The sequence below is a fragment of the Amphiura filiformis genome, chromosome 5 (genome assembly GCF_039555335.1).
Source record: "Amphiura filiformis chromosome 5, Afil_fr2py, whole genome shotgun sequence".
Classification (NCBI taxonomy): Eukaryota; Metazoa; Echinodermata; class Ophiuroidea; order Amphilepidida; family Amphiuridae; genus Amphiura; species Amphiura filiformis.
The window spans coordinates 34,947,327-34,972,573 of NC_092632.1; the positions used below are offsets into that span (position 1 = coordinate 34,947,327).

The 25,247-nt window shown below is 36.9% G+C and overlaps 1 protein-coding gene across 3 annotated transcripts in view; it reads right to left on the reverse strand.

Annotated features, from left to right (window-relative positions):
* Positions 1-25,247, reverse strand: part of LOC140153037 (papilin-like) — a 128,811-nt gene that overhangs the window by 39,353 nt on the left and 64,211 nt on the right. For all 3 annotated transcript variants that reach the window (XM_072175634.1, XM_072175633.1, XM_072175632.1), the window contains 3 exons: positions 19,009-19,139; positions 5,083-5,206; positions 4,811-4,891 (listed from right to left, as the gene is read on the reverse strand). In XM_072175634.1, the coding sequence (XP_072031735.1) occupies positions 4,811-4,891; positions 5,083-5,206; positions 19,009-19,139 (336 nt within the window). The remainder of the gene's footprint in view (positions 1-4,810; positions 4,892-5,082; positions 5,207-19,008; positions 19,140-25,247) is intronic.

Below are 25,247 nucleotides of genomic sequence, written 5' to 3' on the forward strand. Positions count from 1 at the left end.
AGTTTCCGGTCTCATTGAAACCAATGGTTAAGAGAAATATTGGGCGACTTAATTTACTTGACCCACGATGCAGGCTGGAAATTTTGGCATCACTGGGGGCCACAAACGCTCAGTTTCTTTTTGACCGTAGATAGTTCACAATCTGTGCTAGGTACTGTCACTTTGGTATGTCTTCAATAGATAGAGTGGATTAAATTTGCATCTCTCTAAAAAGAAAGTACAGTTACCTTCCAAAAGATCACAAAATGATAGCAACTTGAAATGGATTTACTTTATTTGAAAATTGGCAGGTAAATTTGAGAAATTTCACAGTTAAAATGAATTGACTTAAGGGCATATGGGGTCATTCAATCATGTTAAGAAATCACTACAGGCAAATTTATTAAAATTATATTTTCAGGTTTTCACCTTTTTGTAGTTTTCGACTAAAAAGAGAGAAGTATTCAGGGCATAATTTGAAATTATGTTGTAGAGTTCACAGGCAGGTTTAGTGGGATCTTGTTGCTTTTCATTTCAACCCAACTAGCTTTGTAGGATTTATTCCACAAGTTAACCCTAGGGAAGTTAATTGAATTTTAAGGGGATTGTTTAATCTACTTTTAATTCGGCATTTAGACATAAAGGCTTGTCAAAAGTATCACTTTCATACGTGACTGTTGTGACAATGGTCGCCCTGTAGCCGGTTACTCTGGTTTAATCTCAATCAAAGATTTGTGTGTGTTTTTAAGTGTCAAAGTAAAACCACCAAGTCTGCTGTGGTCAAACTTTCTTTAGTTGAGAAAAATGAAGGTAATTTGTACCAGACCTCAAACGTGGTTATTTAACCAAATAAGCGCAAGATTTTTTGGTTCAAAGAGGGAAGTTCAAACCCCTCAGGGGGAGCATGTTAAAATTTTTCTAGACATGGTGTATTGTAAAATGATAAGGTTACTCTAACATATGCAGCAGAGTTAATTAGCACGGTGTTTATGTAAACTTGTCAATAGCCCGTCACACTGTCACACATTTAAGTTTCATGTCACTGCCAAAGTAAATGAACTAGAGTAACATATTCAGCTACATTGGCCTTCCATTGTGTGGTATGTTAAGTGGCTTTCCAGGTAAAATTTCAAGGGGGAATTGCAAGATTATCCGACTGCTCCAACCATAGACAGTAATTCTCTATTGCCTATGCTCCCACAAAGTGACTTCATCAGGTTGAATGCACACAAAAAGTCCCCATATTTAAAATCTTTTGGAACTTGATGATATGGAGGAAATATTACATCCTGAATGATTTTCTTGGGTAAAAAATGCCTATTTCCAAAAACCTCTCTTCCTTTATTTGGCTCCTTCATGAGATACATGTACAAGTGTGGTTGTTGGAACCCCAGGGGCACATCCCACCCCATCTTAAATAAGAATATTTACATTTTCCACTTGATTCCCCCTCAATCTCCTTTCCCTTGAATTAAATACCACTGAACACACTTGCGCTGTAACTTACACCACAGAAAGTACCCCATCAATAAATAAACAAACCCAATCAATTGTGCTTTTTTTATCAATAAAATGATCATGTCAGCCGTTTTGATCTTACTAGTATCCGATTTTGCAAACAGCACCATAATAAATACAATCCTATCCTACATTTAAATCAAAGATTGGAACCGCCTAGTTTCTCCCGACCAGGGAGTTTCACAACCAGACGCATTAGTAAAGGATGAAGTATTCATAATTGGAATTTGCCTCGGTGGAAAAATTGAACTGCTATAAGTACCGATCTGATTCGCAAATAAAATTAGGTGTAGGTCTCGGCAGGTGGGAAAATACACATTCTAAAATAATGTGTATCAATGGTAGTATTCACATCGTGCCCAATAGCTTAAGATTTATTATCAATGTGAGTCTGTAAAGATGCACTTGCAATTTTTATAACACCAAGATTTATATAAAATGCTATCAAAAACTGGCAAATATTAGTATTGACTTTAGTATCTTTTATATGCACATAATGCAAGATGCACTGATTGAATGCGAGTAATGTGGATGTGTGAACCAAAGTGACCCATTTTAAGCCCTCCCCCTTGTTCTCAGTTTGAGGGTTTACTGTCATGAAATGAACCAGTACAAATTAGGGTCTCATTTTCGGGCCTCTGATATAACAATGGTCCCCTTATTTAGATACATTTTGGTATAAAATAGATCATATTTTCTTTCATGAAATGTCAAAACAATCTATCTTTGTGGTCGCAGGACCACACCACTTCTAGTTTTCTTTTTATTCACCCCCATATTTTGACAAGCCTATCACTGTGTGAGTGTTAATAGTAACACCAAGTTGGTAAAATCCCAAGATATAATTGTGGTGTGTGTGAAGATGACAACAAATAGTATCATGCCCACAATTCAATATATAGGACCCCACTGTCTGCATCTCCACCCTCTCTATTCATTTGATAAGCTTTCATTACAGAAGATGTAATGAAGCTTCAGACATCAATAATTTGCTTTTCAATTCACTAATAATATCACCTCCTACATTTTTATACATTGATTCATATCCTATTGAAAAAAATAGTCAATAGTTCCACTGAGAATTATTGTAGGCCTATACCGCAACCCTGGGCTGAAACCCTTTCAAGTGGTTTTGGTCCATATTTTTTTGGCTACAAATACTTCTTGGGCATTGAAGTGGGAAAAATATGTTCCAGACATATATTATATTGTTTGATTTTTATGTATCTATTAAATCAATTTGTAAGCATGAATGAAAATGTATAATTTGAAGTGATCAAATTTCAACCTGTTAACACAAATATTTAATGGCACTTAGTTATTTAGTTATTTAAATATAAATTATAATGGCATTTCGATACACCACCTATATATCGAATTATAATGGCACTTACTTATTTCGATACACCACTTACTTACTTTAATAGTACATCACTTGAAAGTTACACATTTCAATATGAATAGCTTTTAGGGCTGCTACAGACTTTTTAGTGAATGTAGATTATTCAATGTAACATATCTTCGTTATTTAATCCATTCCCATTCTATTTCCAATATAAATGTTTGATGACATAAAATCAATAATATATTTCCACCAGACATTTGACATAACATTATAATTGATTTTCCATCAAAACACTTTCGTTAGAAGATAAAAATTAATTGAAATATAATAAATACTTGTTGAACGAATATTCTATGTTGAATATTCGGAGTCTGTATGACCCTTAATGCAGATATAGACAAAAACTTATCAAGGGGAATTCCTGAACGTATGGAGTTCAATTACTTGGCAAGTTTCTTATTTGGAAAGATTAGTTCTGCACTTTTTGACAAATTGTCTTAAATATCTAATTTGGATACGAGTCCAAGTGCATGAAAATATTGGATCCAAAACTTAATTCACTACTTGCACGGTTCCGCCATTTATATATACTATGTGCAAGGAGAGCCTTGAACTGACATCACATGAAAGGAATAATTACAAACTTTACACAGAATGTAATAGATATGACTGGTTCGCTTCTCATTCATATGTGCTGCCAGTTCGAGGCTCTCCTCGCACATTGTGCATAATGGCGGAACCGTGTAAGTAGTAAATAATGATAAAATTAGATGCTTTACGCTCAATTGGTCTCACTGTGAGTTTTAAAATATGGGCTCAATAGATCCAATTTTATATCAATAGTGCATCATAGAATTACGTTTATGATATTGCTCACTCTACTCAGTATAATTTACAGATAAAAGTGTGTCATTCTTTGGATCCTTTATGTAAAAGCTAAGCCTATTATTTTCACTATCTGTATCCGACTAAGACATGAAATGAAAGGAAGTTTTGTAAGGAGGAAATGTTGGATATAATAATTGAAGTTGTAATAATGGTATTAAGTTATACATTACAAGATATCAATACCATAATTGTATTTTAATCGGGAATATCCTGAATAAGTTTTCAATATAATTGTATTTAATATTGGGTTCTATAAGCTTAAAGTATTCTGATAAGCTGTTGTGTATGGCTTAGATATCAAGCTCTATTAATTTTAAAATAGGAAGCTTAAAAAATATGGATTACAGTTAAAAAATATTTGAATTTATTGACTAAAAAGTGAAATACAATAATTTGTGCTTACTGAATGAATCTAATACCATTATCATGAATATGTCCTAAAATTAAGATCCATGAGAATGCAGACCACATTTTTCCAATAATTTTCCATCAAATTTAAGAGATACCCTATCATGACCACATTGCAAATGATCTAAAGATGAATCAAATCTAACTGGTAACCATGGTATCAGGATGTTCTTCCCTTCTTGACTCATTTAATGGTTCAGTAAGTAAGATCCAGGGGGGTTCTTCCTGGTTGAAGGTATACTGGGATGTGCCACGGTTTTGGGGTACCTTTTCAGCGATTTTGGTATATCGATGGGTGGGTTTTCAGTGGATACCAATGCGCCTAATTGGGCGATTTGGGCAAAAATGCCATTAAAGCGCCCACTTATGGCAAATTTGGGTGCTTTTTGGTTGCTTTTTCTTGAAAATTGGTATACTGATGGGTAGCAAAAACAGCAAAAAGTAGGTATAGAGAAAGTCAGCATCCGAAAGTCTGTGTGGCACACCCCGCATAAAATTTTTCGAAGAACCCCCCCCCCCGGGGTAAGATCACTGGACTATAGTTCAAATCCTGACTGCTTCATGGATTTTTCTTCTCATATTAACACGATTAACGTGGCTTGTTATAAAGATTGCAAGTTTGCAAATTCTAAGTTGATCACAAAGGGTATTTATATGAATACAGTTGCTTACCTAAATAGTTATTGGTTGGTTTTCTTTCTTCTACTCTAATATTTGTAGCACCAGCTGGGATGATTAGAATGTCATTGTAACCTGAAAATAATTATCAACATTGTAAAGTTAATATTTGGATGATGATCCCATGATCACTACAAAATATGTGCAAAATACTGAATAACTAAATACCCTGATGCTTTTCTGACTGGATGCAGCACTCAAATTCCAGTCACTGTGCTCTCTATGGAGTCCCCCCTTCCCTGATTACAGACTTATCACAGCCTTACCCACAGGTAGTCGTCTTGTATAGAAGCTGCCTTCTATTGTTTTACATGTGCTTCCATCACCTCCACACTCCCTGCATTTGTCCTCTCTAGCATCAGATCCCAACATAAAATCACAACCAACAGACTGCAAAGAAAGAAGAAATAGTGTTTCTTAAGAATATGGAATTATTCCAATGACTCAGGAGTTTCTGTCAAGACTTTTCTTAGAGGAATAGTACAACTATAAGTTATGATTCCATCCATATTAATTTCTGTTTTACTCTAGTTCACACCCTTTACCATAGATATTATAGGATACTATCACTTTTTACTTAGGGAAATAGAAAAAGTTTGTTTGTGGGTACGATTATAACCAATGGTAAAAAGGGGCAATGTAAACATCTCTAAAGGGTTAAATATGAATCTTTAGAAATCTGTATACCATGATTTCATCACTGGGTATATGAAAATAGTAGAATTATGGAACTAGTATTTCTATGGAGGCTCATTTTTACTTATTTTATGTGAATGCATCATGTAGACAAGTAACTGCTGATGACAATGTAAGGCATTTGTTCAAATAAACAAATAATAATAACTCAACTCTGGGGTCTTACATTTTGGTATTAAGTGTTCCATTGTGTTCCCATTGATGTGTTCAAGTAGGCCACTCCTTTAAAACTTATATACTTCAGATATTTGTAAAAATGTTCAATAAATTCCAAGATGATTCACTGCCCACACACCTTATCCTCAACCATTCATTTGTAGTTGATGGGATAATTTGTTGACAAACCTCTTTTAAATCAATCAGCACAGTATTTTGTCATACTTCTTGAGTTCATCACAATATACAGATCATGTACAACTACTTCCACAATTGATTTCCAATGAAGGCAAGTTATTTCAAAGATTTTGAACATATGAATTATCATACCACACTTCCTGGAAGAAATTGCTTCCTCCAAGCACACAGAAGCACAAACCAATATCAGTTTTATTTTATATTTTGAAGAGTATCTTCATCAAAGATGCTTTGAAAGAACAAACGTGAGCTACAATGCTGGAAGTTCATGCACATCTGGGTATTGATCATGTTCAGGCCTGTAGCTAGGATTTTTTGTATGGGGTGTGGATTTTTAAAAGGCAGCATTTTCTAGCACAAATCACAAACATAAACTGGTGGGGTGCAGGGGACCACCTTAGGCCTCCGCTGGGGTGCAGGGGCAAAGCTGTGGTGGGGTGCAGGGCAAAGCTCTGCTGTTTTAGGCAAATTTGACAGTAATTTTAAGCTATTGGAAAAGGCAATTTTCTACATCAATTTATCCCGAGACATTTTGGGGGGGGGAATCATTTCATGGGAGGCATTTCCAACTTGCACCCTCTGGTTACGGGCCTGATCATGTTCAAATATTACAAGACCATCTACAATCTTTCTATTTTAATCAGCCTAATGGCAATCTTGTGTTTTCAACCTTTTTAAGTACAAAATGATCATATTGAGCAAAATCAATAAGATAGCTTCAAAAGCGTCTTTTCAAGAGGATTTTGTTTTAAAAAAAAGGTGTCTTTGAGGGGAAAATATGGGTCTGTAGCCTGTCTGTAGACTGCTTATGATGCAAACCTCAATATTTTGGGTGCTTAATGTAGGCCTACATTGTTTCAATCAAAAGACAATTGACCTCAATTATTCACAGAAATATTATTTTTCTTCATCAATATTTTCACCTTTTTAAAAGCTACTGCATAAAACGCCTCATATAAACTGATATTTAATTGCTATAAGAAACAGCCTATATAATGTGGGCGAGGAACCATCCAGACTACACCCATTGGGGTCAGTCCATGTCAAAACAGACTGAGTGTACACCCACCCTCTTGGATTATGCTCTCCTTTGGCTCAGGGGTACCTTTCATGGACCCCTAGGTGAGGTCACAAGAAAAAAATTCAAATTCAATTTCGTTTACGAATGGCGGGCCATCTAAGTTTGGCGACCTTGACCAAAATTGGGAATTTAAGGTGTCCAAATGACAAAGCGCTCTCTTTGAGAGGCATTTTCTTCTTAATTAAATCAGTTGTGACCCTCTTTTTGAATGTGGTCACTCACTGGCTGTGTCTGAAATGCCTAATGCCAAAAAGATTGATTTGAATTTCGTTGGGATTTCAGAGGGGTCAAAATCAGCACTTCATACTGTTCAATCAAATTATCTTTGATTTTGAAGGACCCATGATAATGCCACAGTGCACTTATAGGTCCTGATTATGTTCAGAATGGATTAACCATGTGCCAATGTCTATGAGCAATTCAAAAAAAGAGAAATTTCTAGACCCCCTACAGAATTTTAGGCCCCCTAAAGTGGTTCAGCCACAAATGGCGCTTAAAATCGGCAAATTTTGACACCTAATAACTTTAGGTGTACACCAGATATGAATTTCTAGTCTTTTGCATCTGAAAGAATGTAGTCTAATGTTACTAGGAACATAAGATTTGTTTTGTATTTTTTGTGTTTTGATACTTTCAAACAGGTCGTTGACCTATGAACATTTTTTCTCATATCGCATTCCTGAAAGGTCTGACACATAACAAACTATACATTTTGGAATCCTCATGACCATACGAGTAATTTGATATATTACTTGACATAATTGGGAGTATTCTGAAAATTTGACCCCATAACCTGTACTTTGCATGTGCATCGTTGCCAGGAAGTGCATTTTTGACCCTTTTAAAAATCCATACAGAGGATTAGAAAGTAGTTTTTTCTTATTACTTGACTCAAGAGCAACTTGAAATATCAGGATAAATAATACAAATGGCTATAAAGTGATCAAAAATATAAAAAAAATATCATACTAAAATTGGCATTTTGTACCGTATCCTGTATGCATGGTATGTTAGGCAAAAATGACTATTTTTGAAAGCGTCAACTTAATACTAAAACACAAAAATACAAAACAAATCTTATGTTCCTAGTAACATTAAACTACATTCTTTCAGATGCAAAAGACTAGAAATTCATATCTGGTGTACACCTAAAGTTATTAGGGGTCAAAATTTGCCGACTTTAAGTGCCATTTGTGGCTGAACCACTTTAGGGGTGGCCTAAAATTCTGTAGGGGTCTAGAAATTTCTCTTTTTTTAATTGCTCATAGACATTGGCATATGGTTAATCCATTCTGAACATAATTAGGACCTATAAGTGCACTGTGACATTATCATGGGTCCTTCAAAATCAAGATAATTTGATTGAACAGTACGAAGTGCTGATTTTGACCCCTCTGAAATCCCAACGAAATTCGAAATCTATCTTTTTTGGCATTAGGTATTTCAGACACAGCCAGTGAGTGACCACATTCAAAAGAGGATCACAACTGATTCAATTAAGAAGAAAGTGCCCTCAAAGAGAGCACTTTGTCATTTGGACCCTTAAATTCACAATTTTGGTCGAGGTCGCCAAACTTTGATTACCGGCCATTTCAAACGAAATGGAATTTGAATTTTTTTTGTGACCTCACCTAGGGATCCATGAAAGGTACCCCTGAGCCAAAGGAGAGCAAAATCCAAGAGGGTGGGTGTACACTCAATCTGTTTCGACATGGACTGACCCATTGATTAATTTTTTTAATTTTCCGGCTTTACTACTTCCCAACTTCATACCATCAGGCATCAATATCACCACTATTGCAGTCAGTGTGGGTAAATATATTGAGCGACATCAAAAAAGAACTTGTAAAACCATTGATTTCTTATTTTATGTTACGAAAACAATTGAGGGAGGTCCACTTGCAAGGTTCACTCAACTTTCAGGTGACTCATATTCATAGGGGCTTCAGAAATGGATAACTGAGTAGAAACAAAAATGGGATACAAATTTAGGGTTTCCCTCCAATCTAAAGTACCAGATTCCTATTGCTGCCCAGCTACTTCATTGGTACTTTCTAGAGTACCCATGTAGGTACTCTACACACATAATAATCAGGGGCGGCGCCACAGGGGGGGCAAGGGGGGCAATTGCCCCCCTATGATTTTCAAAAAAGAGGTAAAAGAAGGGAAAAGAGAAAGAGAAGAAGGAGAGAGAAAGGGCAGAGGAGAAAAAGAGAAGGAGAAGAAGAAAAGGCCCTCCCTGACCATGGTTAGAAGGAGGAAACTCCCCTTCGGACATATTGCCCCTTGTGGAATGCTGATCTCACGCGGTTTTAAAGTTGTTGGTTTTTATATTTTGGGCCCATTTTCGGCAAATTTTCCCCCAATTTAGCCTAAAAAGTGCCAATTTTTTTCGCGCTTCCCGCAACTATATTTAACATTTCCACCATATTTCACTTCCTGCACATTTGTACCATGAACTTATTTTGTTGCCAAAAGGTGCTGGATTTACTATAGGTCCATAATGCCTAAAACCAGCGGGCTGAAAGTCGGGCCCGTGAATGAAATCCATAAAAATATGCGGTTGGAAAATAAATAAATAACCCTAAAAAGGGTGAAAATGGTGCATCAAATGGCTTCATGTGTGCTTTCATTTTAAAAATTTCTAAATTCTGAGGGGGGGCACATCCCCCTCAGATATTTCTATGTCGGCATAAGCGCGGAGGCAGCGCCGTCGGCTGCATAACAAATTGCCCCCTATCAAAATACCCTGGCGCCGCCCCTGATAATAATCACACATACAATACACACACTGGTACTGAATTGGTACTGCACTGCTGGTACTACTACTAGTAACCGATAATAACTGGGCAGCGGTGTATCTCTGGTCAATGGGAATCTGGTAATGTAGTGATTACTTTTCATTAAATGCGATTCCTTTGTTTATAACAAACAGATTTACAGCTTCTCCAAGCCTATGAAGTATTCTTTTAGAATTAATGACAGCTAAGGTGACCATACCTAACCCTGTTCTAGGCTCGACTGACCCAGAATTAGCATTTTGGGGATTTTAATTTTTTATTCTAAAACCATGTAAAATCAGCAGTTTTGGGCCAAAATTTTGGCTGATCATTTTTAGAAAATGTTTGCAAAAAATATTTAGATTTTTTTTCAGATTTTGGTGAAATTTGAGCCTCAAACCGACCGACCGACCCTACTTGAACTCCCGTTTGATTTTTTGTGCCTGATAGACAAAATATTTGAGAAAGCAACATTCTCATGTTTTTTTGTAATTATTAATTTTTGGATCATAAATTTACAGAACAAGTAAAAAAGTTTGTTTGTATTGTTTTGCTTGTCCTCTTAAATGCTGTGTCATATATCAGTTGTTCTATTCATCACATTCAATGAATATGATTAACAAGATTCCTAATTTAGTTATGACTTGATTTTGATTGTCATATCTCATTAAAGGTATTAATTACACTTTTGATAGCCATACTCTTAATATTCTCAACCAGATACTCAGAATTAATCAGGTTGATCAACTGATAAGAGAGATGGGTTCAGATGCGACCATACAAATTTGCACTTTCCAAGTTCAGTTACTTGCATAAGCTTTCATTCCAAAACCTATGATTTGCCTAAGCTAAATATATAGTGCCGGGGGGAGGGGGGGGGGGTCAAGTTTGGTTTTGGTAGGGGTGTGCATGAGAATTTGAAAGTGTACCCATCAATATAGCAATTTTTCAAGAAATTTTGACCCATCGATATACCAAAATTCAAAATTTTAGAGCAAATTTTACCCAAAAATTTTGCCCTCAATTTTGGCAAAATTTCAAACATTTTGGCTAGATTGGGGTAAAATTAGACTTTTTTCTTAAAAAATTGAGAACATTTTGAAAAAGGACCCATCCATATATCAACAGGATCGTTGATATATAATATACGATACCAAAAGGCAGAAAATGTTACCCACAGTTTGCGACATGTCCTCGTATGGAAATTTGTAATGATATACCATCCATCCCCTTTAATTGAAACCCTGGATCTGTCTCTGTGGATGCTCCCCCCCCCCCCGAAAGACTTTGCCTTAAAAATCACCTCTACTCCTCAGAGCCACCACTGTGCAAGGCGGCTCTAACTTGGATCTAAGTATGCTCAAAGTCAGAAGTGGACTGTGATAATACTAAAGCTCTGAAGTCACTAAGAGACAGAGGGGATATGATACAATGAGTTAAGTTCTTTCCTATTTCCCAACCCTCATATTGCAGACATTCAAGTTCAATGTTTGACCGCAATTTGATGAGAGTAGTTTAGTCATTCATCAGTGATATTGTTTAACTGATGGCGCCTGGCAAATGTTGAAGATTGGCATGTGTCAGGAGGGAGGAAACTCAATTGTTGAAAGACCAGATATGTTTCCCTGCATTTTAAGTTTTAAAATGCAAAGCTTCTATAGACTATGACACCTGCAGTCCTGCCCAACAGTTCTATGTTACAGGTGCAACTTCCTATCCAGGCCCAAACGCAGGCCCAATGTAGTGAGCAAAAAAAATTGTGTTTTTATGCTTTTTTGGTCAAAAAAAGGTCCAAATTTTTGAGGAAAAGTCCACTTTTCACAAAATCGCCCCCTGGAAAAAAGTCCACTTTTTCAAAATCAGCACCCCCCCAAAAAAAATCCCGCGTATGGGCCTGTTCCTATCATTTCAGTTTTTCATTCGTTTTCACAGACCCAAGTATTAAATTGATATAATAATAATATACCTGTTTCAACTACTGACAACTGACACTGCTAGAACCAAATGTCTATTAACAAATTTTAAATTCTTTAAAATGTACCCACCTGAAAATGAGTATTTCACAAAGACTAGATTTGAAAGCTGATGATGATACCATGAAAAAATGTATACCCCTGCATCTGTATATTATTATATTTATTTTCAATAAAGATTGTTTATTTTGGTATTTGCTGAGTTAGTTTTGATGTGTCTCATCATAAAGAGGGACATCCAAGTTCAGATTTGACATTGATGTCAAAATTGGGACCTGGTCATAGCCTGGATAGGTGGTTCTATAGGTGGGCTATACAAGAACACTGACCACTGCAATGTCCTGTCATATATAATCCAAATAAACAATATTTAATTCCATTTGACACTTGACTTTGACATTCTATGACAGACAATACAAGATATTGTAAACTTGGAGTATTATGATGGTATTAATGGGTTATAGGCAATTTGTAATACTGGATAAGCAATTATTTGATTGACAGCAAACTTGAATACACCTGTAGGATAAGAATGACGGAGCAGTTCTCAAACCTGCCTTGAAGTTGTATTTGGTTCCTTGTACTTTTGTAAAAAGTAGCCTAACTGTCTGACATTATTTATTAGTCCAATTTATTATTTGACTCATTGCTTTCTATGATCTTTCATCTTACCAATCATATTAATGATGAAACAAATATTCTGTCCAGAACTGTAGGCTAGCAGCACTTCCTGACAGATACCACATACCCACCAAAATAAATGAATAATTAAAAACTATGAGGAAACATGGATGGAATCAGGCTCTGTAAAAAGACTTTAATGATGTTCTCTTATTCACAGACAGGACACCCTTACCTAAATCATTAGCCTTCAACTACCCTTCACAAAGCGGTCGTCAATAGCGGTCAGCTAGCGGTCGAATGCCATGTGACCGCTAGTTATTATAGCGGTCATATATAGTATTCTGTAGTGAAAAATTAGCCTTCCTATTCGACTACCCTTCGACTACCCTTCGTATGAGGCGAATTATGCAAATGAGCCACGCTAACTAATGGTCGAGCCACTAGTGGACCAGTAAGCGAATGCTATACTAAATGGTCGACCAGTAAGCCGAATACTAGTAGTGACCAGTAGTATTAGCGGTCGACCACTAGTGGACCAGTAAGCCGAATGCTATACTAATGGTCGACCAGTAAGCCGAATACTAGTAGTGACCAGTAGTATTAGCGGTCGACCACAAGTGGACCAGTAAGCCAAATGCTATACTAGTGGTCGACCAGTAAACCATAGTATTGACCAGTAGTGGTCGACCATTAACAGGACCATCCAGTATAGCAGAATGCTATACTACATGTACATGTAGCATAGGATACATGTAAGCTGAATGGGTGGGGGTTGGGGTGTGTGTGATGTGGGGGGATGTGTGTGCATGAGGGGGCGCTTGAGGTATACTGATGGTCAAGGGGGCACCATGGGGGCAGTAATTGATGACCCCGGTGTCCGAAGAATCTCCCCAGAATGTCCTTAGTCACAGTTTATATTTTCATGCAAAACAAACAGCTTGTAAACAGTAAACACAGATGAATGGGGACATTTTCCAGGTCTAAGATGCATCAAACGGGGACATTTGAGCACCGGGATGTTCCCAGTTGTAGAGTTGTAGTGATAAAAATGACCAGTGTTAATTAAGATGTCCCCAGTTGTCTGGGGGGTGTACATGTAGGATATACCCGATTGTAGGTTTCAGACACGTGTCCCCAATTTACACACACAAATGTCCCTAATTGATGCACAAATGTTCATAATTGGTGATTAGGCTAGAATTACATCTATGTGTGTCCCCTTTTGACAGTTTCAGGCACATGTTCCCAATTTACACATGTTACAAGACAGGTGGGGGGGCGTATGTGCAATTTACCGACAAACATAAGGACATGCACATGATATTTCACATTTAAACAATTGCAATGGGAGACCGTCTTCAGTTCGGAGCACAAGCACAATTGCGTGCATGTATCCGTAAGTCATGCATTTGCAAGATACCTCTATCGTGCATTAAATATACTGTCCATGAGTCGCATTTCATACATGTAAAAGTGTCCTCAGTTTGTCAATTGAATGCAGTTTCAGACGTCAGCGTTTGCATAGTCCTAAACTGCATGTGTCCACGTTTGGAATAACACTCGGTGTGTGTGTCCGGGTTTCCTTATTGCCAATGAGGACACACACCAGATGTTTCAAAAACAAGGATCTATACATATGCCACGAGGATTGTATGACTGAAGGGGCACATCCCCAAATGCCACCCTTCTGCATCGTGCAAGCATGACTGGCAGCGCTGATGCACCCTGTACTTTCTAATTTCTAATCTTTTGACAATATATATCATTCCAAACAATTCAAAAAATGTTCCCAGCCGGAGGCCTGTATGATATATACATATAATAGTACATTCCTCCATGAAAATCTTCAGCAAGTAGCCCGTTTTTTTACTGGGAAAAAATTAACTGCATATACGGGATACAGTATGTAATAATTATTAATAAATGCCTCAATATAATCTCCTCCTTGCACTAGACCATTCCCTATTTCAAGAAACTGCCAGCATAAAAACTTATACATACCAAATTTACTTCAAATATATTTTAAGCTTACCTACATACTACATTATCCATGCATGTAGCATTTTTGTTTGCACACAATTACTATATGGATCACATAATTCCATTGCCAAGCAACATCCCAATAATTTGTACAACTAGCGGTCACCCGTCTTTCGCGGTCAGAGTCTTTCGCGGTTGGTAAATTTTGTATATTTTTTGTACATGTAAATGTTTTATTTAATGTGATTAATTGTATGAGAGGAGATTATCATTTAGAAATATAATATTTAGTATCTTTTCCATATAAATCAATGGCTTGAAATTGCAATTAGATCATGATCGAAGTCTTCTTGCCACCATATCATATCCACCGTGAGAAGTCTTGCCCCTGTGGGATGCTGGGCTTCCTGATATTTAACATTTTTATGCATTTGTTTATACATTAACTTTTCGCCCATTTTGGACAAATTTGTTGTACCTTTTAACCCATTTGTTACCATTTTCGTCCAAGTTTGTCCATCCCCAACCTTGAAATGTACCTTGCTGCCCCTGCAAAAGTCCTGGCTACATCACTGAGCAGATGAACACAATTTTATTTACTTCCCTCTTGGGCCCCTATGGTATGCTGGCTACTGATATTTAAGATTTGTATGCATTTTGTTGTACTTTTTATTTGTTAGCCCATTTTGGATACATTTTGTTGTACCTTTTACTTTTTAGCCCATTTGTGACAATTTGCCCCCCCATGAAATTTGCCTTCTCCCCCTCTCTCTCTCTGAAAAAGTCCTGGCTACACCCCCGGGGGAGGGGGCACTCAACTGAAATTTTGGTAGGGGTGTGCGGCGCGAAGCGCCGAACTTTGGGAACTAAGAACTGATTGTGGGAAAAATAGGGGCTTGATGAACTGAAATTTCAACATTTTTGGTGGGTCTTGTGAACTAAAATTGGGCCAAATTATAGGCTTTGGAGCTAAAAAATTCCAAAATTTTCCAAATTTTGGCTAAAGAGCTACAATTGCCAGAGTTTGAGGCTCAAAGAACTGGAGCATGATCCAAATGTGGGTCTTAAGGAACTGCCGGGGAGCCTGAAAAAGGGACCCTTGACTGCCGCACATACCCATACCCCATTTACATGTGAGTACCCCCTCCGGGGCTACACCACTGTGCAGATGAAACAATTTTATTCACATATCCTTACACTCCGTTTCATATAACATAGCATGGTAAAATTCAGTAACCATCTGTCTCTATGGGACAGGAAATTGTCAAAAGTTGGGGCGATCTTCAAAAGTCACCCATTTGGGCTACTAACTACTAAATCACAGTTTGGCAACCCTGTTTAATTTGGGCGATTTGGAGACTTTGACCTAATTCACTGATTATGCCGCTAACCTGTGAGTTACGGTGAGCCTAACCAAGCTTGTACCTGCATTGCTAAAAAGTCACCCATTTTTCTTAACCATATGTCTCTATGGGACAGGAAATTGTCAAAAGTTGGGGGATCTTAAAAAGTCACCCATTTGGGCTACTAAATTAAAGTTTGGCAACCCTGTTTAATTTGGGTGATTTGGAGACTCCTAATTCAATAAACAAACATTTAACTGTTGACAATAGGTTCTAGTTTGAACACTGACATGATAATGTTGACAAATTAGTTGAATAAACAATGCATGTTAATTACTCAAGTCAGATTCTCCTGTGTAATGGTATGAGTGACCCAATCTCAGCATTGATCAGATCAGACATAGGATTTGCGGGTGTTCATGTTAAACAGCATTTACTCAGTGCTTAGCTCGCAGGTTCCTTGGTAGTGCCTTTGAAACTAATTATCATTATTTGACACCCTTAACGTAAACAAAAACAAAATTGGACGTTTTATTGGGGTGCGGACAACTTTACTCTATGCAACGCAAAAATCCGTTTTCCGAAATAATGTAAAACGTAGAAGTTTTTAGCCTTACCAAGTCGCCAAACTCAGTAATTTATTATAGATTAATGCCTGTAATACAGCTAAAAACATCCAAAAACAAGAGTCCCATATCATCTCTGCATTCACACCAATTCAAAATGGCAGTTATAAATATATTCCCATCATGCTCCAGTCCTTGACCCTGGGTCGACCATTAAGGAATTTAGTTGAAGGGTAATATACTTAGAAAATTTTCCTTCTTGTTGAGAATACTAAGCCACTTGGTCTGAATGGTAGTTAAAAGCTATGAATAGTAAGAGGAAGGGTAGTTAGCGGTCCTTACTATTCAGGAAAATCTTACACTAATGGTCGTACTACTATTCGAGGGTCTTGAATAGTAGCGACCACTATCAATACAGTATTATTAGAGTTCGAATGGTAGATGAATAGTTATCGAAGGGTATCTTAGCCTTCCTGTTTGGTAAGGGCAGACACCATCATAAAAAATACCTCAGTTTGAACCTGAGACTATAATAGTTTGAACATCAATGCACCCAGCCTGCTTTTCCGGGCTGCTTTTAGTCTAGGAATTTACATATCCAATATTCTGATATACAATCAAAGAGCATAATAGAATACATGTATGCTCACAAATCTTCTTCTACCCCTGCTGGTTCTGAAGTGTCCCCAGAAAGAGAAGTGTCATACTACTCCCACCTTCAGGTCCCCAGAAAGAGAGTATTACATGCAAGTCAGACTGATATTCAGAACAATAAATAGTCACATTCTTGTTTGAAACAAAAACACAAAGTTTCTTGCAACTTGTCACTTCACAGATAGTATTTTACCCATTTATTTCCTTTAAATGCCCCTCTCTATACTGTGGCAGCATAGATTCCTTGTGCTCAATTGGTTTGCAGTGTTAATCAGGTGTACTGACCCAAAGTATTGGTATACTTTGGGTCAATGCATGGTGTTCAATTCAGTTTGAAGATCTCTGGAACAGTCATTCATTTTCCTGTCAAATGCAAACCTGTTGGAGCTGTAGGTAGAATTTACAAGCTCAAACGCATACCTCTCCAATTTTAATTCCACCAAACCACATTCTTCATGCTGAAGGTGAAGTGGCGTAACATGTGGGTCATTCTTCGGTAAGGTGCACGTTTGAAGGTTTGGAAAATAGACATTTCAAAATGATTTTTCTGTTAATTTTTTTACAGATTAAGAAAGAGATATGTCTCCAGTGTAGTAAAAAAGTGTTTGGCTCAATCTTTATTAGCAGCTTGATGTAATTTTTTGGCTTTTTCTGCAGCTAATGTCATCTCCATCACCGTCGTCATCTCCGTCACAATTGCAACGAAGTTCAACTGATACGAAAAATGTGTCGCACATTGAACATTTGTTTTTTACCTACAGAGGAAGGGAGTATAACTAAGATTATGCAACATATCATTACATTTCCATTTGACCAGTTTTAAGGTCAAAGCAGGGCATTATATGTAGAGTGACGGAGATGATGTCAAGGAATGGAAATTCTGCTGTATCATCTCCGTCACGTGACGGAAATGATTCTCTCATAGTGAAAATCACCTCCAAACATCATATCCATCACAAAATTGTGACGGATATGATATGATGGCATATTACGAAATTAACAAACTTATGACCCTAGTGGTACAACTATAACATACACATGGTCAATAAAGGAGGTGAATAGAAATAAACGTACAACTGTTGTAATTTTGAAAAAGTAAAATAAATAATGCGAACATTTTAGGTATCAGAAGCGTTAGGAGATGATGATTAATAAAGGTACCCACCCGTATGAGTGAAGAAATGGTTATAGTTTTGATGAATTTATTGCGCCAACATGAGGAAAAAATGTCTAAATGAATTTACTGCATATTGACTTGTGCTTCTAGGTCAAATAAATGACCTTACAAAATTAGTATTTTTCTCCAGGCGCTTCTAAATTTTCGTGACGGTAGATGACGCAGACATAGGGACAGGAAATTTTAGACATATAGGGTGAAATTATTTTTACTCCTGGCTATGAAAAATTCGAAATCATGTTTCATATTTTAGTTATGACTCCTGAAAGTGGCGGAACTGCAATTGGGCACCTTACCGAAGAATGACCCATGTATTGTGTGTATTATCTGAAGTTGAGAGTAACACCATGTTGGATTTCGCTGTGGCAAATTCGAATGAGTGCAGTTGCGCGAATTCCTCTTCTACGCATGTGTATACTCCTTGCGAGACTCACTATAGAATAATACCTGCAGTTGCAGGTATAGGTATTTTGTGTAGCAGCAAGTTTTACCAGTAGTAAAACCAGAGGAGTTCAGTCAGGACCATGCTCCTGTAACTTAACTCCCCCCCCCCCCCCTTACATGAGCTGGCAGTTTGTATAGGTACAGGTGTCTATCAGTGGCGGGATGAGGTTGTTGCCTCCACTGCATAGATTTGTATCAGTAATGTCATTCTCAGAGTGTCAATGGGACAATTTTTCAATAATTGTACCTCCCCTTGGAAGTTTCCCCCAGATTTTTCCTACCCCCTCCCCCTGTACCCCATAGATTGTGAAAGGCTGTTAAATATTCCACTTACCTTTGCTTTTTGTTTTAGGATCAATAGTTTGGGTCAAAGGTTAAAAGGTGATTTTCTGCAGTATCTTTCTGTCTGCAATACTCACTGACATGAATATGCATTTAACTTTTGCTAATTCAACAGAAATTAAATTTGCAAAACCTATTACAACACCAGTATTTATAAATGGTTTCCATGGTTACATACCTGGCACGCTCCCTGCACGCATACATCCAAGGTGTCCGGATTACACATAGTCCCATCCACTACGCTTTCTTTGAGCCGATAATAGAAATGTTGTCCCTTTGGCATACAGTTGAGCTCGCATTTGTTAGAAGCTGACAGGGGACAGGAAGATAAAAAGAAACATGGTTTAGTTTGTTTGCTTTCTTTACTTGGCTAATATGTAAGCCGACTGAGTGAGATGACTGAGTTGGCCCTAGATTTGCGCTGATGATGAAGGAGGTACTCTGGTAAGGAAGGAAGTCTCTGCTCTTGTGGACTGCTGTAATAAAGAAATCAAGTTATTGATTTGCATGTGTTACTTTATTGCACAAACACCAAAAAAGAAATTTACAAGATACTATTAATTATAAAAGTACCGTCTGTTTGTTATTTTCAGCAGATAAAAGATGTCTGGGTACATTTTCTTTGCCAATAAAGCAAACGCCTGAGTGCATGCACAATTTGTATATTGAAATGAAGCTGAACAGAATTAGTTAGTGGTTACAGCAAGCCTGTTGGTTCCAACCCATAGGATCCAGTCTTTCCCTTTTCTCCACTTAAATAAAATGAAACTGAGCACAGGTTAGGAGAGACTTCTCGGGCAAACATGGGAAATTATCATGTATTATGAATATGTCCTGGTATAAAGTTGGAGAAAGATGGTCTATATATGGACCATATCTAGCAAACACGAAAACTAACTCATAATCTTATTGTATGCTTATTTTAAACTAAGATGCTTGCTGCCAACCAGAAACAAACCATCTTCATGTCATTATGAGCCCTTTTATATCTATTTTCCCCATCACCGATACACTCACCTCTACTGGATTCTAGTTTAGTGCATTACATTATAATATGGACATATCAAAATATGGGACAAAACATGAGACTTATTTGAGCTGCTATTTCAACCTTTGTTCCAGGGTGCTGTCTTTTTTAAAGACACTTCTTGTTTACAATATTACCAAATTATCCATACCGAGACAAGAAGAGTATGGTCTTAGATACATCATGTACGAATCCTAAATGAACACCATGTTTTCCAGTATGTTCCTTCTTAAGTCTCTGTTTCCTCTTTCTAGCAAGTTGTAGCCAGTATGCATTATGCAATGAAACTACACCAACTATTCAAACAATGGAGTACTTCAAGTTCAAGTTCACCATACAAGGCTTTAAAGTCTTGCTTGTCAACTTAAAATATGTGAAATTGATTTAAATCTGAATGAAATTGACTTCTATTAATGTGTTATTCCCATTTCCCAAAGTGATTCTAAATACCATAATGTTAATTCTAGATCAAATTTGAGATGAAAATTAACAATCTTGATTGAATTTCAAGATAGACTTTGTAAAATCAGAAATTTGTTATGTAGTGTGAAAAGGTTACCATAACATTTTTCATGTTGATCTCATGCCCAGGTCTTTATATTTGCTCCCATTGTTTGAAATGAAATTGAAACACATCTGATTTGGTAGGCTCAAAAATCACTTTTGCATATACTAAAGTATTCTGTAGTTCAAATCTGAGAATTTTCAGTAGTAAATGTTGACTGTTTGTTTGTTTTGTTCATATTTTGCAATGCCACAGAAACCCCTCCCCTCCCGAAACTGGTACATCACAACCAATGTATGTATGCATAGCCATAGCCCTTAGCAGTAGGTCCCAACGGTCCCAATTTTCTATGTGTCCATTGCTTGTCTTGGTGAAATGTCCTAGTCAGAAAGTTGTCAACATAGTGTAGAATAGTCTGAAAGAACCCCATCAGGGGTGTTTATTTATGGTGGCAAATCCATGTAGAAATCCATGGAATGTCACACAAAGTACGGTTTAACCTCTCCTAGCTTTGAGATTTGCACCCTATAGTCTGAATTGAGCACCTTGATATATTGGCATAAAAAGAGCTGCTTTTAGTAAAGTACATGGTGCAACCCTGTTTGGGTTTCTTGCAGGTTCAACATGACTTTGAGAACATTTCAGATGTATGGATGGATGGATGGATAATCTATACAGCCACATCATCTACATCTATAACATACATGACTAGATTCCTTATTGCTGTTTCCCCCAGAGGTATACTGCTGCAGCTACTTTATAATTGGCACTCTAGAGTACCTGTATGTATGGGTACTCTAGTAGAGTACACACATTGGAATTCAGTCCACACACCCTATTGTATTGGTAGTGGTAGCCACAAAGTAGCTGGGCAGCAGTTACCTCTGGGTTGGCAGTGATAGGAATCAGGTAACTGTTGCTATATATCCATGGAATTGTGAACACCAACTTTCATGTATACAAAGTATTACTATTAGGGTTACGTAACAGATGTTTTCCATTCTACATGTAGTTTATGGGCATTATGGCAAATATTCCATATGATAAAAATTCTGAAATTCTACAATGGTTTTCACATGGTGTAAAAAAACTGAAATAGTATACAAATGGCAGCTATTGTATTTTGTGGTAAATATCTCTGTTCACAAAAATGATCTTTGCCTAGCTGATCCTTGCCTGTTCTCACTCAAGTTGAAACTACATTGGTTGCCTTCAGTTCATTTAAATCTAAATGTAGCAAATATTAACTTGTGAGATATAGTTTGCCAGGAACAGAAGCCAGACTGAAAATGTTGACAGTCTTTGCCCATAGACTCTGAAGACACATAGTCTATGCTTTGCCCTACCATTTTTCGGTATGTGTTACATTCTGAAACATCTGAAGGGAGCTTTTGTTGCTAGGATCATTTTTTCATTATTAATCAGAATGATCATCATAGCACTGAATGCAATGGCTTATATGAGTAATGTAACCCACAGACCCTAGAAAGAAGGGTCTGGTTCAACAAATCTATCCGTTAAAACATACTTGACTTTGACCATATACCACAAATCATAATATCATATTTCTATACATAAATCATATACTTTTAAAATCATAAATAATGATTTAGGCAAATTACATATTAAATTCAACTTGACACTTTATGCGTGACATATTTCCATGATATGCAATGGTTTTGGTTATTATTTATCAACTTTTTGATCATTTTTGACACTTTGAATAATTGCTATTTGCTAAGTATTTGGTTCACATGTTTGATTTTATCAAAACTTCCAGTACCATAAGGAATTGAATGTCTCATTAAATTTAGACAAAGGGCATGTTATCAAGGCCTACACCAGGCTATACATATAAATTGAAATAATGACTCAAGTTGCATAACATTCCCCCAAGTATTATATAAAATGTAGAGTCTCCATTTTCAGGTAAAACAGCAATCCAAAAGTCAGCAATGAAAAATATGATGTTCTGAGGAACTTATGTAATTGTGAGGTAATGTGTCAAAGTTTATACAGGGGTCAAACATTTTGTTAAAACCAATTCCAAAGCATTACTCTAGTCAAGCATTTAGAAAATATATAGTTTGACCTATCTATGACTTATCAGTCTGGAGTTATTAGTGCAAAGATTGAAAGTCAATATTTGCCATTATTTGGGCTCTACATGGGTCAAAACAGAATTTCATTCAATTTAGATGAAAATGGTCTCAAATTGCTTGTCTTGAAATAACAATCCAACAAAAGAATAGTTTGCATTATCTATCGGCGAGCACAATCACAAGCGGGTAGGCACTGAGCCAGTGCTACCACAGATGCTACTGGTCAAAATGAATAGGTTGCATTGGTATTCACCAAATTGATTCAGTTACTTGACCACCAGTGACCTCTTCATTGGCCTGGTCAGCATGGTCAGTCTGTCTCCTCCAGCATATGACCAACAAAACCTATCAATTTCAGTTATTACACTTGATGAAATCAATGCTGCCAGATCTTTATGCTTCATTAACCAACTGTAACCAAATTTGTCTCAGACTGACCAACAGTTGGATGGCCAATCCTGCCTGGGACTAACAGTTGTCCACTGGAATCTCAGTGACAAGTTCAACTAGATGACACAGGAATTTGACAAAGTGAAAAGGAACGATTACAAGATTTATATAGGCTTCTTTATGTTTATCTATCCCTGTTGTCTTCTATATACAGCAGTTGATGCTGTAAGCTTTTCACTCCATTAAGAATGTTATTATACAAGCCATGTGTCTGGGGGGGTGGGGGAGGGGTGCTCCATGCTCTCAAAATAATACAACAAGTGCGTTTTCTGCATGAAACATATTTATTATGTCAAAGCAAAAAGTTTCACATGTGCAACTTTTTCCACCACAAAATTTCAGTTATGGATATTTATCTAGCAGCAGAAGACTTCTTGTTAAAAGGGCATTTCGTGATCCACAGCGAGTCCCCTTAGCAAAAATATCGCCAAATTTGAATTTCGTCCTGGTATACCAGAACGTAATTAACAGTGGCCTATGGAGCAGTGTAATACACATAATCATGCATAACTCGCAAACGCAAAATCTGAATCAACTGAAATTTTGGGAGTAATCTTTTTCTGCGGATATCTACTGAAAAATATCATAAAAAGAGGATGCTAGGATCACAAAATCTTCCCTTAAGTTTGCAGAGGACATCAGATGGGTCCATATACCTTAGTACTTGATCCACATGCCAAATCAAGTACCGTAGATGGTAAGGAGCACCCATCATGATTCATTTCTTCACCCTTTAAAGTACCGTGGCACTTTGAAAGAAATTTTCACATCATGAAAACATATTAATATAAATATAACATTAAAGTTGATGGATTTTCCAAAAAAGAAACATACAAAAACATTTGTCTCTAATTTAAAATCAAAGTTAAATTCCCATACTGGTAATATCTGTCACATCACATTATTGCAACTTTCCCAGATCACTTTTACGAAGTTACCGAAGTTACGTGGGTGTTACGGTTCTCAAAGTCAAATACATAAGGGATATTAACAGTTTATTCCACTTGATCATGTTCACAGAGCCAAAAACAATAACATTAACAACATTAAACATGAAGAAAATCGTAAGTGAATAGTATTAGGCAAAACAAGTATTTGATTGACCGCAGATCCGCTCCAAGGGGTCGGGTCACGTGGGTCAGTCAGATTATTTTTTTCATAAATTTTAAAAGGTCATACTAGGCAAAACATATGCCTAATTAGCTTAATAAATAGATCAAATAGGTATAAATTGGGATTAGGAGTAGAGGCAATACCACCATGAATAAGGACGAGGGGGCGTACAGACTTGATCGGATCTACGATCAGATCATCAATCGGCAAGCAACCCATGTGACGTCATCAAAATCCATCACAAAGTTTGCCGATAACATCTAGAAACACTACCATTCACCACACCAGAGTGAAGAAGATTCCTGATAGGAATCGAAATATTTCTAGTGAGTACCTAATTTACTATTTGGATCTGTGTAAAGAACATTTGCTTACCAGTCATTTATGAACGATCCTGATGAATCTGTTCAGAGATAAATTGGGATACTTCTTTACTGCACACCACTTCATTCATGTTTTAAAACAGTTTAGAAGTGTAACGAAATGTGAGCAAAAACATTTCAGGATGTCAAAAATTTTAAAGGAAAATAATCTGAAATTTCCAAAATTAAAGTCAGTATTCTTTTGTACAGTAAAACAAAACAAAAAAAAAATTCCACATTTGGGTCAGCGGGATAAGGACAATCAAGCTATTTTTTTGTTGCTTTATTGATTCCACAGCCACAGACCCACATAAGAGTCCAAGATGAATTTGCCCCACACATACATTCTGTAGCAATGTAATATTGATGGTTTTGTTTATCACAATAGAATTGAGACCTAAAGCAATGGGAGTCCAATCAAAATTGGAAACATTTTTTTACACACAAAATCTAAAATATCCACTACATCATCACTCCAAATAGTGCAGTGCAGTGCAATCACAGCATGATCTAAGAGTGCCATCCATGAGCATGATGAAGTGAATGGTTTGTAAAGTACTAGAATACATACAACTTGAAACAAGCTAAGAGCGGCATGTGCCTCGTTGTGTTGGAGACTGTGCAAAATCAACCAAATTATGTAAGGCCATACATAAATCGCTTGATTAAGTGCAACTCCAAACAGCAAGAAGTTTTGCATGCATTTCAACCAAATTAGCCCTAATAATTGAGAAAATTTTTGCAGAAAGGGTGCCACAATACCTAGCTATGCACCTGAATGTACTGAGTTTAAGATAGCCCTAATAATTGTGCAAATTTTTGTTGAAGGATGCCATTCTATATTCTTGCTCCAGGTGC